The 17,369-nt window shown below is 40.2% G+C and overlaps 1 protein-coding gene across 3 annotated transcripts in view; it reads left to right on the top strand.

Annotated features, from left to right (window-relative positions):
- TMEM98 (transmembrane protein 98) overlaps positions 1-17,117 on the top strand; it is a 595,737-nt gene extending 578,620 nt beyond the window's left edge. For all 3 annotated transcript variants that reach the window (XM_044055384.1, XM_044055383.1, XM_044055385.1), the window contains exon 7: positions 14,450-17,117. In XM_044055384.1, the coding sequence (XP_043911319.1) occupies positions 14,450-14,657 (208 nt within the window). In that variant the 3' untranslated portion in view covers positions 14,658-17,117. The remainder of the gene's footprint in view (positions 1-14,449) is intronic.
- The last annotated feature ends 252 nt before the right edge of the window (positions 17,118-17,369 follow it).

The raw sequence follows: 17,369 nt of genomic DNA, 5'->3' as shown, positions 1-17,369 counted from the left end.
TAAATTTTGGTTTCCTATGTTTTTTCAATGTTATAGACTTCAATGTTTTGAGTTTTCAGTGTTTTGAATGTTCAACATTTTAGTCTCAGTGTTTTGAATTTCAATATTATGTGCTTTCAATGTTCTAAAGTGAATCCATATATGTATATACATGTGTGTGTATATAGAAACACACACACACACACACACACACACACACACACACACACACACACACACATCCAGACAAGCTAGAGATTTACTGTGTGATACCTCAAACATTCTGTAGTAGAGGCCCATGGGATATATACAAGGACCTTTTCAGGACTTCAGGTGTTTGAGTTATAGAGCTTATGAATGTCCATATCTTTTTTTTTACTTTTTAAATTTCTGTGGTTAAATTCAAGGCAATAAAACCAAACCTTACTAGCTCCAAATTTACATGCTTCATCCCTTTTACTAAGCTAATTAACACAGCATAAATAGATTATTAGGTTATAATCCAGGAACACAGCTTCTTTAAACTCAGCTGAAGCCCATTAAGATTAAGATCCCTGGAAAATATCTCAACTAACATCCAAACCAAAGGGTGAAAAGGACACACCAAGAATCCATTCATTAAAAACTGCAAGGAAAACTGGACAAGCTACAGTTTTCACTGCCTGATACCTTACACCTCCTGCAGTGAAGGCCCATGGGATATATGCAGATGAGACCTTCATGACATCAAGTGTTTCAGCTACATGACTTATGAATGTTCATGACTTTTTTACTTTTTAAGTCTTTATAGTTACATTTAACACACACACACACACACACACACACACATCTATATCTGTACCTCTTTAGGAGAAAACAATGAGTGAGGAGTGAATGGCGCTGTTCACCTTTATATGTTAGGGGATCTAGCTGTGTTGATCCCTGGGAAGCATGGCAGGTTTCTCAATATTCTTCTTTATCTCAAAAATACTACTAACCCTCCTTTTCCATAATACACCTCTCTGAAAAAAATTATCTGACTACCTTTAACCTGTTGTACATCGTGATACAGATCCTCCTCTCTATGACTCTCCTAGTCTCTCTCTGTATCTCTACCTCTTACCATCACACTCTAACTTACATCAACCCTACCCCCACACTTTCCTACCTACAAACACATCTCTCAGCAGTTTACTATTTCCCTATTACCCATGTTCTTTGTCTGCCACAATAACACTCACCTATTTAAAATAAAACTGTTTCCGCAACCCTTTCTACCTTCCAGAATAAAATCAAAGTATCTCAGTTTTAACCCCATCCATTCAAGTCTATAACTTGCTATATTAAACTTTCTACTCTCAGGTGACATCCACCCCTTCCAGAACCAACTTCCAACTCCTGTCTGTCTGCACAATCCATTAACTTCTCCCCCCTTGCTCCACCTTTCAGACTACCACTTCCTCTGCTACCAGAAACGTAACTATTCTCTCTCTCAACATTCAAAGTATGCTTAATAAAGTTACTGAACTCCACTCCTTTATATCTTTCCACTCCTCTGACATTCTCATTCTGTCTGAAATATGGCTTAAACCCCATATGAAATCTTATCTCTTGGATATAATATATTTTGCCAGGATAGACTCATGAAAAAACAGGGAGGTGTAGCAATTTGTACTCAGACTAGCTTACCCTCTATCCCCTATCTTTCTCTCCACCTGATTTTCACCCAGCTGAAGTCCTCATATTAAACTGTAAAGTAAACATAATAAATAGCAATAGCCTCCATCTATATACCCCCAGGCAGCTTCATCCCCATCTTTGAAATTTTTCTCTTCTGGATCACACAGTCTGCCTCCTATGAGACCATTATTCTGAGCGATGTTAACATTGACTGGAATTCTCTGTCCGCTGTCTCTCCAAATACCAGCATTAACCTTTTTGGCTTCTCCCAACTTACCACTACCCCCACTCTAACTCAAGCACTATACTTGACTGGATCCTCAACTGACAGTCTCACCTCTGTCACAACCCCACTACACTCTCCAATTCCCTAAGTGATCACCTCCCTATCTCTATACAGTGACACCCCCCCCCATGGTCCAAAACCCATCACTATGACTGTCAAAAACTGTCTAATTTCAACCCCAACACATCAGTCAAATACTGTCCTCTATAAATTGGTCTTTCCGTCATAGTCTCTCCCTAGAAAAAGCTGTGCTAGAATCCAGTACCATTTTTCTTAGCACCAATCAAGAAAATTCAGATGAAATCTAACTTTGCACATTGGAAAACCCAAAACACCCACACCCTCATGCAAAAGAGAGATGGTGCCTGGAAAAACTGGACTAAACACAAATCCCCATCCAGTTGCCAGCACTAGAGAGAACTATGCAACTTAACAAAAAAACAAGTCAGCCTGAATAAAAAGAATTTCTATCTAAACCTGCAAATACACCCTCACTCTAACCCCAAGAAATTATGTCAATAAGTTTCTACACCCAGGCAAACCCTCTGCACTTAATCTCTTTCCTCACAGCTCTGCCTTACAACCTGCTGTACTTCTTAACACATTCTTCATTTCTCCATTAAGAAATGAACTAAAAAAGACACAAACGATGACCCCTCCACTTCTCCCCCAGCACCAACTAAACATCCTTTACTCTTAAGCCTATCCACAATACTTATATGAGATCTCTACTAATAAGCTCAAACCTTGTTCCCCTTATGCCGATAACTTACCTCCTGTCTACCTTGAACTATCTGCAAAAATTATTGCCTATCCCTATCTCCATACTTATTAACAGATCAGTCCAAGAAAGCATAGTCCTTGATATCTGGAAGATATTCTATGTCATTCCTCTTCATAACGGTGTTAATGCCACTGACCCTTCCAATTTCAGACCTTTTGCTATCTTGTCTCCCCTCAATAAGGTTCTCGAGAAATGTATCTATAAACCGCTGCTTGGTCATTTACTACAAGAAACAGTACGGCCACAACAGTAAGCTAGTCTCATGTTTATTCCTTGACATCTCTATACCCTTTGATAATGTCTTCCACAGCCTACTTCTGTCTAAACTATCTAGCCATAATCTTTCCAACTCTACCCTCTCCAGTTCTCCAGCTACCTCTCCAACAGACTTCAGGCTGTGAAATTGGTCTCTGCATCTTCCTTTTTCCTTCCTGTCCACTCCGGGGTTCCCCAGGGCTCCATTCTTGGGCCCCTTCTGTTCAACATTTTTACAAACAATCTATCAAGCCTGTCCTCACTCCTCGCTAATTCAGTATGCTGATGACTCCACAATAATTTGCACCTCTGAGAATCGACCATTACTTCTCTATCTTACCCAGGAATCTCTCCACTCAGTTGAAAAATGGCTAACTTCTAACCAACTTCTTCTTAACCCAAGCAAAACCAAACTGCTCCTCTTCCTCCCTAAGTTCCTCCAACATCTCAAATTCTTCTTCACTGTCATCTCACTAAACAACACAATTATCAAAGTTGAACCCCACAGTAAACTTTTAGGGATTATAATAGATATTCAACTTAAATTCTATTTCAATATCTATTAAGTCCATTAAAAAGGCTCACCAAAAACTGGTCCTACTTTACAGAAGTATAAAATTGTTGACTAATGAATCCAGATTCCCTCTGGCTTAAGTCTACTTACTACCCACCCTTCTATATGCAGCCCCTGTCCTCACTAAGCTTCCAACTATCCTATTGACTAAGGTGGAACTTACATGTAATAAAATTGCTAGATTTGCTGCCAGTTTACCATATCGCTCACACCACTGCCTTTCACTAAAAACTTACACCGGCATCGGTTCTGCCATCAACTTCTTCTTTCTGAACATCTCCACACCCACTTCATTCTCAACCAACCCCTCTCCTGGCTGGCTCTCTCTTCCCGCATCACTCCCCATGTCACTAACTGTACACTTCACAGCTCAGACCCAACACATCCTTCACATCTACAAACCTAACAAATCCATTGGCAAACTTCTCTATAGCCACTCAGTTGCAACTGCTTGGAACAAACTACCCTGATATGTAAGACTAATTTCTAACACAAATTGTTTCAAGAAAACTCTAAAAGATAATCTAGTAAACTCTTGGACTTGCTCTTGTTCTGAACCAACTCAGTCATTCTCTGTTCCCCTACTCTACTGTCAACTACCCTCCACTGAAATGCTCGCCATTACACTCTACTAACCCACCTTCCGTTCAACTTCTGTTTGCATCCACAAGATACATTATATAACGATGTTTTCCCACCCCGTAGAGTGTCACAAATTAGTCATGAACCGTCTGCAAGCAACCATACTGTGACTGTCCGGCCCAAACCTCATTAGCCTACACTAATACTGTATTTTGTCTCTGTTTACTGTGAACAAGCATTAGAGGATGCCTTACATCTCAATGTAGATGCCTTATGCCAATGAGAAAGTATAACCGAACTTTGTATAGGATGGAATCTATATGTGCTTACTGTTACACTGTGTGTTGTTTTTGTCATTTTCGCCATGTTTGCATTGTAACTGTATGAAATTACTTTTCTAACTGTATTGTGATTTATTTTTATGATTTCCATATGTTATCTACTTTCTGGAGCTTTTCTCCTCGGGTCTCTGCTGAAAATGGGCACATGCCCAGTCAGACCGATCTGGTCAAAAATGCCAAATAAGTAAATAAATAATTCAGGTTTCCTGACATTTAAATCACTTTCTTACAACACTCCGACAAAAGCTAATTTCCTGCTGCCATGCCAAAGAGCTCGTCATAGGTGAGTGAGAAGTGACTCAAGTCACTATTTAACTACTGCCAGCATGGGCGTTGTTTATTGTGTACTTGCTCATTTATGTACTCTCAGGACTTAAATATTCTGACTTTCATCCGTTGTTGGCTCCCTTAATATTTCAATAATAATGTCACTCTCTTATCATCAAGGTGGGGGCATGCGGTAGAGAACACGCCAAGCAGCAGTGGGGACATCAGCGATTGTATGAAAGTCTGAGCTGATAAACACAAATGGTGAGCCATTGTCTGTTATGCTGCATAACTTACACAGGTGCATTTTCTTCTAAAGGCCTTCTGACGGCTGACACAGACAGTATAAGTATGACTTCTGAAGGCCTCCTTACACCTGACGTAGGTAGTATAAGTGCGACTTTTGAAGGCTTCTCACACATGACTTAGGTAGTGTAAGTACGACTTCTGAGGGCCTTCTCACACCTTACACAGGTAGTATAAGTACGACATCTGAAGGCCTTCTCACAGCTGATGTTTGTAGTACAAGTACGACCTCTAAAGGCCTTCTCACAGCTGACACAGGAAGTGTAAGTACGAGAAATTGAAGGCCTTCTCACAGCTGATGTAGGTAGTTTAAGTATCAGATCTCAAGGACTTCTCACAGCTCACACACGTTATATAAGTACGATGGTTTACGTACACTTGGTCGAATACCATAATGTCTAATGTTCATTTGGTCGAAAAATAACATCTCTACCCAAACTGTTGAATGATCAAAATGTCTAAAATCATTTCCTTGAAAAAGCTTTGAGATCACCTCTACTATTTTGAAGGGGGGGCTATGCCCCCCTGCACCCCCCATACACCCCCCTACTTAAATATACCAACTCTGAGATCGCACTACAGTGCTGAAATGGGCAAATTCGATATTATCGACATTATGAGTTTAGACTAATTCTATTTCAACATTTTGATCACTCAGTATAGTGTATTCAACCAATTCATTTTCAACCATTTAGCATTCAACATTATGACGGTAAACCAAGTACGACTTGTAAAGGCCTTCTCACAGCTTACCTATGTAGTACAAGTACGACTTTTGAAGGCCTTCTCACAGCTGATGCAGGTAGTATAAGCATGACTTCTGAAGGCCTTCACACAGCTGACACCTGTAGTACAAGTACGACTTCTGAAGGCCTTCTCACAGCTGACACTGGTAGTATAAGTACGACTTCTGAACACCTTCCCACACCTCATATAGGTAATGTAAGTATGACTTCTGAAGGCTGTCTCACAGCTGACACTGGTAGTATAAGTACGACTTCTAAATACCTTCCCACACCTCATATAGGTAATGTAAGTATGACTTCTGAAGGCCTTCTCACAGCTGACACTGGTAGTATATGTACGACTTCTGAACACCTTCCCACACCTCATGTAGGTAATGTAAGTATGACTTCTGAAGGCCTTCTCACAGCTGACACTGGTAGTATAAGTACGACTTCTGAACACCTTCCCACACCTCATATAGGTAATGTAAGTATGACTTCTGAAGGCCTTCTCACAGCTGACACTGGTAGTATAAGTACAACTTCTGAACACCTTCCCACACCTCATATAGGTAATGTAAGTATGACTTCTGAAGGCCTTCTCACAGCTGACACTGGTAGTATAAGTCGACTTCTGAACACCTTCCCACACCTCATATAGGTAATGTAAGTATGACTTCTGAAGGCCTTCTCACAGCTGACACTGGTAGTATAAGTACGACTTCTGAACACCTTCCCACACCTCATATAGGTAATGTAAGTATGACTTCTGAAGGCCTTCTCACAGCTGACACTGGTAGTATAAGTCACGACTTCTGAACACCTTCCCACACCTCATATAGGTAATGTAAGTATGACTTCTGAAGGCCTTCTCACAGCTGACACTGGTAGTATAAGTACGACTTCTGAACACCTTCCCACACCTCATATAGGTAATGTAAGTATGACTTCTGAAGGCCTTCTCACAGCTGACACTGGTAGTATAAGTGACTTCTGAACACCTTCCCACACCTCATATAGGTAATGTAAGTATGACTTCTGAAGGCCTTCTCACAGCTGACACTGGTAGTATAAGTCGACTTCTGAACACCTTCCCACACCTCATATAGGTAATGTAAGTATGACTTCTGAAGGCCTTCTCACAGCTGACACTGGTAGTATAAGTACGACTTCTGAACACCTTCCCACACCTCATATAGGTAATGTAAGTATGACTTCTGAAGGCCTTCTCACAGCTGACACTGGTAGTATAAGTACGACTTCTGAACACCTTCCCACACCTCATATAGGTAATGTAAGTATGACTTCTGAAGGCCTTCTCACAGCTGACACTGGTAGTATAAGTACGACTTCTGAACACCTTCCCACACCTCATATAGGTAATGTAAGTATGACTTCTGAAGGCCTTCTCACAGCTGACACTGGTAGTATAAGTCGACTTCTGAACACCTTCCCACACCTCATATAGGTAATGTAAGTATGACTTCTGAAGGCCTTCTCACAGCTGACACTGGTAGTATAAGTACGACTTCTGAACACCTTCCCACACCTCATATAGGTAATGTAAGTATGACTTCTGAAGGCCTTCTCACAGCTGACACTGGTAGTATAAGTCGACTTCTGAACACCTTCCCACACCTCATATAGGTAATGTAAGTATGACTTCTGAAGGCCTTCTCACAGCTGACACTGGTAGTATAAGTACGACTTCTGAACACCTTCCCACACCTCATATAGGTAATGTAAGTATGACTTCTGAAGGCCTTCTCACAGCTGACACTGGTAGTATAAGTACGACTTCTGAACACCTTCCCACACCTCATATAGGTAATGTAAGTATGACTTCTGAAGGCCTTCTCACAGCTGACACTGGTAGTATAAGTACGACTTCTGAACACCTTCCCACACCTCATATAGGTAATGTAAGTATGACTTCTGAAGGCCTTCTCACAGCTGACACTGGTAGTATAAGTACGACTTCTGAACACCTTCCCACACCTCATATAGGTAATGTAAGTATGACTTCTGAAGGCCTTCTCACAGCTGACACTGGTAGTATAAGTACGACTTCTGAACACCTTCCCACACCTCATATAGGTAATGTAAGTATGACTTCTGAAGGCCTTCTCACAGCTGACACTGGTAGTATAAGTACGACTTCTGAACACCTTCCCACACCTCATATAGGTAATGTAAGTATGACTTCTGAAGGCCTTCTCACAGCTGACACTGGTAGTATAAGTATTATTTATTTATTTATTTATTTATTTATTTATATATTTTACATTTGTTTACCGGGATAGTACGACTGGGTATATGTCCATTTTCAGTGGAAGCTCGGGAAGAAAAGCTCCAAATAGACAAAATTACATAGATAACATTAAAAATATAAAAAAAATATAAAACAACGTTTACAACAAAGAATAAAAACAAAGTGATTATGTACAATGGTTCGTGGAGTTCCCTAATAGGGACACACAATTCACATGGTCAGACACAATTAAAGGCAGGAGACATTAGATAGCATACAGAGCTTGGTGAAATAGTTACCTGTACAATATTTAGAGATTCTCCTTTCAGTAATTAATCAGGGTTGGTACATGAACAAAGCCAGTTCATTTTGAGATACTGTTTGAGGTCATTTGTGAATAGACCTATGGAGGATTGTAGGGTTATATGGTTTGGCAACGAATTCCAGGTTTTGCCAACAAAGTTGGCAAACAGTGATTCACCAGCAGCATTGTTAGCTTTGTGGGTTTGGACAAGTAGTTTGTTGGCTGATCTCAGGGATCTGAAGTTGCTATAGGGCTTAATGATATTTATAAGTGAGGGGGTATCCTCAGGGTGGTACAAACTTTTGTGAGCTATTAGGAGTTGATTGAATTGCATTAGACTGGGCAGTTCTAGCCACTGTAGTTGTTTCAGGTTCTGGCAGTGGTGGGTTCTGTAAGTGGAGCCAGTGGCGAATCTGGCAATATGGTTGTAGCTATGAGACAGCTTACCTAATTCTGATTTGTTGAGGTTTGAGAGTACTGGTGAGGCATATAGAAGAGTAGAGAGTAGGTGTGACCGGGCGATTGCAGTCCTAGCCAGTGGGGTTAAAAATGTTTTGTTTCTATACAGTGATCCAAGCTTTTTATTGATGGTCTGTATGGTTTTGTTGACCTGTAGGTCAAATTTAAGATTATTGTCTATGATAACCCCTAGGACTTTAGTGTGTTGATCTTGGGAGATAGTGGTACCATTGTTAGACGTGACAGAGAAAGAAAGTGTGGTAGATCTGCTAGTGGGTGTGAAGAGTAGAAGTTTATTGTTTTTGGGGGTTCAGCAGTAGGCGTTGGTTGCGAGCCAGTTCTTAATAGTGTTGAATGTATTTTGGGTTAGGGTTTGCAGTTCGGATGGGGAGGTGCCTGGGCAGATCAGAGTGGAATCATCTGAATATTGAATGTAGGTAGCTTTATGGATCGCAGTATGGAGGTTGTTGATAAAAATAGAGAAGAGTACTGGACTCAGTATGGAGTCTTGAGGGACACCAAGTGTGAGCTCTAGCTGCCTGGAGAGTTTGCCCTGCCATAATACTACCTGTTGTCTACCTGTCAGGTAGGACTGGAACCACTGGATTGCGTGCTGATTGAGGAAAATAGATTTGAGAGACATAATGAGAAGTATGTCTTCTGAAGGCCTTCTTACAGCTGACGTAGATAGTATAAGTACAACTTCTGAAGGCATTCTCACACCTTACACAGGTAGTATAAGTACAACTTCTGAAGCCCTTCTCACAGCTGACACAGGTAGTATAAGTCCAACTTCTGAAGCCCTTCTCACAGCTGACATAGTATAAGTACGACTTCTGAAGGGCTTCTCACAGCTGACACAGGTAGTATAAGTACAACGTCTGAAGGCCTTCTTACAGCTGACTTAGGTAGTGCAAGTACAACTTATGAAGGCCTTCTGACAACTGAAACAGGTAGTATTAGTACGACTTTTGAAGACCTTCTCACAGCTGACATTAGTATAAGTACTTCTGAAGGCCTTCTCACACCTGACTCAGGTAGTACAACTACAACTTCTGAAGGCGTTCTCACAGCTGACGTAGGTATTATAACTATAACGTCTGAAGGTCTTCTCACAGCTGACACAGGCATTATAAGTAGAAGTACTGAAGGCCTTCTCACAGCAGACGTACATAGTATAAGTACGAGATCTTAAGGCCTTCTCACAGCTGACGTAGGTAGTATAAGTACAACGTCTGAAGGCCTTCTCACAGCTGACACGGGTACTATAAGTACAACTTCTGAAGCCCTTCTTGCAGCTGACACAGGTTGTATAAGTACAAGATATGAAGACCTTCTCACAGCTGACGTAGGTAGCATAAGTACAACCTCAGGCGTTCTCATGGCTGACATAGGTAGTATAAGTATGACTTCTGAAGCCCTTCTCAGTGCTGCCACGGGTAGTAGAAGTACGACTTCTGAAGACCTTCTCACAGCTGATGTAGGTAGTAGAAGTACGACTTCTGAAGACCTTCTCACAGCTGATGTAGGTAGTAGAAGTACGACTTCTGAAGACCTTCTCACAGCTGATGTAGGTAGTAGAAGTACGACTTCTGAAGATCTTCTCACAGCTGATGTAGGTAGTAGAAGTACGACTTCTGAAGACCTTCCTGCAGCTGATGTAGATAGTAGAAGTACGACTTCTGAAGACCTTCTCACAGCTGATGTAGGTAGTAGAAGTACGACTTCTGAAGACCTTCTCACAGCTGATGTAGGTAGCAGAAGTACGACTTCTGAAGACCTTCTCACAGCTGACATAGGTGGTATAAGTGTGACTTCTGAAGACCTTCTCACAACTGACACAGGTAGTGTAAGTATGACTTCTGAAGATCTTCTCACAGCTGATATAGGTAATATAAGTATGACTTCTAAGACCTTCTCACAGCTGATGTAGATATTATAAGTACATAGCTGTTACATCTTTAGAAAAGTGTTCTTCTTACATATGGAGCATTTAGCTATAGCATCAAATAGAACAATTTGAGGTTAATATTTTTAACTCCGAGGTAGGAACTGCCATGGAAGAAAGGGCACAGTAAGACACAGCTGTGGTCAGATTTACAAAACATTCCCACGCAGCACCCAGCACCATTCAAAATATACATGCATTTGAACACCTGTCACAGTCAAGAAGACATGTGATCTTAAAGATGCCATCATCAGTGTGGACAAATTGCCTCCACTATATGACCTCTGTGCAACAAATTTGCAGAAATGTAATTATGTTTCAGATTATGATAATTTGTTAATTTTGTCATATTTATGACAGTATATCTGAAAGGGAACTTGACAACATGATGGACGACAGAATTGTGGAGTTTACTTCAGTCTGGACAAATTGCCCATTGTTCAAAGGGTATATGTAGGTGTGTACTAGGCTAATGGCCATGGAGCCTTTACAAGCCTAGCCTAAAAAAAATTGCCCAGGCACTTTGACACTCAATGTTAGTTCACAATGCCCCTATCCAGTAGGACAACTAGAATGATCCCTGGAATGACCTTTCTGTTACCCATCCACTTGTCAAGATTTCTCTTGAAGAGGGCCAGCGAGGTGCTCTGCTTGACATGAATGGGAAGCTTATTCCAGAGTATGGGCAGTGTTTGGGAGATAAACCTGTTCCGGAGACTGCCTATACTCTGGAATAAGCTTCATGAATGGAATAAGTTGAATGACCTTTGTCTACTGCAGCTGTAGAGACATTATAGTTTGTTCATTTAACACATTATGATAAACATTTTTGTTTTCTTTTGAAATTGTCTCAATATGCAAGCATGGTAAAATATTGATTGAGGCCTCTTTTTGTAACTGACATCCAAACAAACAAACTGGATACAGAAACTAAGTGTCTAGATGGCATGCTTACTGAGATAATTGTCAGTTCTTTAAAAATACAAAAAAATTCACAAAATATGTGATTATTGTCAGTTACAATATCAGACATCTGAGCTAGATTGTAGCAATAGTGTCACTGTGAATATCTGTATGTGCTGAACAGTTTTCCCGCTTATTCTTTCTATCTGGTTGTTCCAGTTCAAAAGTTATGAATACTTGTTTCAAGTGTAGTTTTAGAAATGAAGTATTGGAAATGTAGCTTAGGGTGCACCGTTACTGATGTTTAGGTAATTAACAGCCAGAATTTTTGAGAGCCTCTAGAGTGAGTTAAAATTTGTTAAGTACTGATGACATCTCAGAGCGTCTTCTGTGTGGCGACATGCGTGAATGGGCATTCCTTCGTTGAAGGTTGTGCGTTAGGCCCTGCAAGCCAGTACGTAAAAATCTACTGCCAATCATTAGCGGACCGGAGTTCCACTGTGGCGACCCCTAACCAGGAAAAGCCGAAAGACACAAACAAACTGATGACATCTTGTTCTACTTCACACCTACAGTGCTGGTTGTGTGAGATGTCCTTTCTCATTCAAGCCTACAGGTTTTGAAAGGGATACCACACACAATGTAGCTTAATGTTGTACTGAATTTGCTGTATTCATTGATGTGGTTAAGCAACGTGAATGTTAGAAAATCATTTAAGTTAGACAAGCACATCAAAAAGCTGCTTTACGTAATTTAAGATGTTTTCTCTCACATTTAAATGCAACTCTGAGTAACGCCCCCAGCCAGTAGCTGTCCAACCTGCCAGCTGTCAGGAATTTGACAACTCATTAATTAAAGCCTGGCAGGTGTAAAAGTTAATCAGTTCATCATTTTTCCTTTGTGTTGTCAGAGCACAACCAATGAGAAAAAACACTTTGTTCTTGGGCACTCCAAGCACGGGTGTTATCTAAAGATGGTGCATCAGTTTAGGATGATAGAAAAGTTCTTCACCTTCTTTGTCTACATAAAAATGGTCTGGCAGCAGCTAAGCAAATTTTTCCCAAGTGGACTACGTACTGCATCATGTTTCTCATCAGGCAGTAAAGTGCTAATTGGAAAATATTGCTGTCAGATCCCACTCCAACAGAGGATTGGCTACTTCTGCTTGTTTCGGATGACTTAGGTGTGGAGATCTGCATTATGACCACTTCATAGGTTCTTAGGTAGGTACTAGACTTTCTGGCCAAGGGCCTAATTAAGCCTAGCCAACAAGGTTCCCTGGCTTACGCCACCAAAGAAAGTTATTTTCTTGTGCCCCTGTCGAGTAGAGCTACAGAAGTGATCCCCGGGGTGTATTTCCTATTTCACATCCACTCATCAAGATTTTTATTGAAGAGTGCTAATGAGGAACCTTGCTTTATTCCTGTTCTAGAAAGTTCATACCTTTTCTCCTAGGAATCATCCTCACTTTTACCTAAGTACTTAAAGATTTGGCCTTTTGAGCCCTTTATTTTTGAGCTAATTCTGGATTTATTTTCCAAAGAGCTTTACATTTTTCTCTGTAGGATTCTTCTTAACAGTCTTCCACTTTGGAAGACCTCTGATGTCAAACATAAACACACAGTTATCTAAAAAGCTGATTTGCAAAGAGGCCTTCTGCGGTGGGTGCTTCTGCGGTGGGTATTTATTACCTTCCTTCTCTCGCCCCGTGACTGAACGGCTGCTTGCTACACTTTCTGTTGATAGATTTTTTTGTATCATTTCGTATACATTGTTTCTGTTTCAGGTTGTGCTTGCCGAGTACATCAAGCTGGATATCTGTTGACAGATTTTTTTGTATCATTTCATATACATTGTTTCTGTTTCAGGTTGTGCTTGCCGACTACATCAAGCTGGATATCTGTTGACAGATTTTTTTGTATCATTTCGTATACATTGTTTCTGTTTCAGGTTGTGCTTGCCGAGTACATCAAGCTGGATATCTGCTGACAGATTTTTTTTGTATCGTTTCATATACATTGTTTCTGTTTCAGGTTGTGCTTGCTGGATACTGCAGAACTGAGTGCGCCCTCCTTGTCCAGTGTGAGATGCCACAATGCAGGCTCACTAGAGGAGTGCATATTGCTGGCTTTGGGAATAAAACTCTGCCAGACTGAGAGTGTGAAATGAGGATATTCCAACAGTTAAGGAGGGAGGGAGGGACGCCTCCTTGCAGATTAGGTGATACAGTAGTGCAAAGCTGTTACCCCTTTTTTATTTTGTTTTTATTTAAGTTTTGCTGTGTTTTGATCCTACATTCACCTGACCTGAGAACATTACTTCTAACACCCACTGCCTTTTGCCATGTCGTTATTTCTCCCATGTGTCACAGTTTAGGAAGTGACTAGGAGACGGAGTTTACAAGCGTTTGGTGGTGGACTTGAAGCTGTTCCTTCCTGATGATGACATGCTTAATTACTTTAATCCCCAACATGCCAGCTTTACGCATATAAGCCTGTTAGTGATTCAAGATGACTGCTGAGTACATCATGCTTTCCCCATATGCCACGTACATTTGTTGCGCCCCATCCTGGTTTTCATCAGTATTTTATCCTACGTCCATCACTAAGCCCGACTTCTAAGACCCGGGGCACTAGATGAACCCCAGTTACCAGTAGAGCAGATGGACACCCTAGTGCATTCTCAAAGTGAAGTGACTGAAATACTGCTTCCTGCTTATAAAACATACATGGCCACTCCCTTTGAAAGTATTGCAGACTGTCTTTTTGTTTTTGTGACATTTCTTTGGAAGAGTTACTTAATCACGCTGCTTCATTTTTTTCTTAGGGCGACAGCTCTTCTGCTTTCTGTCAGCCATCTTGTCCTTGTTACCAAAAATGCGTGCCATTTGACTGGCGTCACAGACTGGATCGATCAGTCCCTGTCTGCTGCTGAGGAACACATGATGGTACTACGGGAAGCTGCACTGGCCTCAGAGCCTGAACGAACTATTCCAGGAGCCGAGAACTTTTGCCAAGAACAGTCTAAAATCTAAGCCTTATCAGTGAAATGATGCACTCCACTAACTGATATTGACATGCATAATATGGAATATAAAAAGTGATGAGGAAACACTACCAAAGTTCTGTCCCAACCCAATAGCAGTTTTGTCTTGCTGCAGATCATGTCTAAGATGAACTAAGTACACAAATAATTCCTTTCCCTAAATGTGCAGGGATGTGATGATACCTCCTTTAGAACCCAAACATCGAGTGATTTAAGATGCCCTGGGGCAGTGCAGTTTGCTAAACAGTAAATTAATGAATACCGTTTCAACCAGAACTGCAACCAAAGCTAAAAATGTTTACACTGCAGTGGTCTTAGAGTTAGTTCAAGCATCTGTCAAGATGTGAAAACCAAAGCTTGTAGCATTTGTTAATAGTGTCACTGTTATCAAAATTGTGGTGTGTGTTTGTGTGTGTGTGTGTGTGTGTGTGTGTGTGTGTGTGTGTGTGTGTGTGTGTGTGTCTGCATGTTCATGCACATGTGAGGGCACAAGTGCTGGACTGGCTTTGTATCTCCCAGCTCCCTTTATACATAAGTAATTCCAAGAGCACTCCTTATGTCCAAACTTACATTTTTATACTTGTATTTTCAGAGAGCAGAGCAGTTCAGACAGAGAACACAAATTAAATTACTTGTTTTTTTAGGTAGAAGGAATTGTTTCAAGAAACATTTTTGCAGGATCATTGTAGATGCACTAAATTATTTTCCTAAAATGCTAGCTATACTGCAGGGATTTATCATTATTATCTTGTAAAAAAGTGCAAAGTAATTTTTAAGATGAAGTGAATAAATACTGCAGTACAGTTGTGCCATGTTTACTTTTTGCTGTGTTTTAAAAGCAGAAGTGACTGTAACAACTAATGAAAACATTTTCCCATAAACATCCCCTACATCCTGCAATGAAATCATAAAATTGTTCAGAATCCTGATACGCAGCTGTGTCACACTTTAGCATGGCTACATTGGCCTTACTTGAGTCATCAAAATCCCAGGGACCCATGCATCATCCTTGCTGACACAAGTTTTCTATGTGCATTCAAATTATGTCACCAGGCAGTAGATAACTGCAATGTACACAACTACTGTGGTATACAGTGCACAGCCATGTGCACAACAATTTGCACCTGAAGACACTCTTTGCAAGTACATACCATCGGTTTTCCAGCAATTAGTCTGCTGGGATTTTGGTGACTCATCTGTAAACACTGTCACTATGTGAAGTGTCAGGTGACCTCACATCAGGATTTCAACTAGTTCTGTCTGTAACTGTTTATAGGTTTTTATAAATATAGTTTGTAATGCAGTGTTTCGTACCTCAAGCTGAGCAGCTGCTAATTCAAAACAGATTTATTTTGTGGTAAGATTGGAGATGACAAACCAAATCTTTTCTGACTGCAGAAGCCAAGTTCAGTTTACTTTAAGAAAATTGTGCAGCTAAAAAAACGACAAAGATTTAACATAGCAGAAGTCCTTTTTTTGTGTTATGCAACATGTAAAGATGTGTTATTTGTAGCTTGAATGTATCCTGGTCATTATATATTCCAAAGTGTAACTGCAGCCATAGGAAAAATCCTTATTTAAATTATCTGCTTTCTATCTTTATTGTAATTTGTTATACAGTATACAGTCACGGTTTCAGAATTATTAGGAACAACACTTATGCAAAATGTACCTTCAAGTAAAATTAATCCTGCTTTTAGTATCGTGATACTATAAATTGTTACTGTGATAATTGAGAAGCTGGAAGTATTTTAGTATTATACAAAGCAGTATCTGAAACACTCTACAGAAAGTGTAGTACTGCTAGCCTGAGTTGTTTGCAGCCCACAAGTAGCATCAGCTGTAATATCTTTTAAGGCAAGCATTGTGTATTCACATAGAGCATTAAAACCTGGAGATGTGATTGTACTCAGGAGGGGAAATTAAATACAATCATTATTACAAGTGTGTAGGGGCAGTACCACACCTCTCAAACTCTTATCTCAAGAAATGTAGACAAAGCCATAAATAATAGGAAGGCAAGGACCCCAAAACATGGACCATTTGTAATTGTGATTATAAACCTGGAATGTTGCTAGAATAACAGGTTTTCTGTTAGCTTGCATTTTTCTGAAGGATATGAAATCAGAAACTCAAATGTCTGTCATTATTTAGTGACCTCAATCCTCAAATGATTTGACAGAAAACCACAAATTTTATGAGGAACATTTTAAAGATATGAGGCAAAAATCTGGACAGTTGAGAGGTACTGTAATAGTAACAAAGACATTTAAAGGTGTTTAAGATTAAAAAAAACAATAGCTGGTATATCAATTGTATTTCAGTTTTGTATTTCACTGCAGTACACTTTCACCCTGACAGATGTTAGCACAGTTTGGGGAACAGGTTGCTTTACATTTCAGTTGTATATCCACTGTATATTTTTTTATAAAATGTATAATTAAGGAAACATTTTATTGATACTTGGTGTGATTATTTTCAGACTTGTATTACTTTTACTGCCTTTTCTTCTTGAATCTGTTATAAGAACATTATTACGTATGGCTTCAGAAATATGAAATGTCCTTAATTCTGCTGGTTCTGGATGGCAGCATGCACTTTTCAGAACTAGTTGATGCAAGATCACCCCCAACTATCCCTTGTGTCAGTCCTCACCAACCATTTCCTTACAGTCACTAGTAACTCTCATATAAAAGGCAGG

Source organism: Protopterus annectens, chromosome 13.part0 (genome assembly GCF_019279795.1).
Source record: "Protopterus annectens isolate FY-2018-M chromosome 13.part0, PAN1.0, whole genome shotgun sequence".
NCBI classification, from domain to species: Eukaryota; Metazoa; Chordata; order Ceratodontiformes; family Protopteridae; genus Protopterus; species Protopterus annectens.
This window is presented reverse-complemented; position numbering and strand designations above follow the sequence as displayed.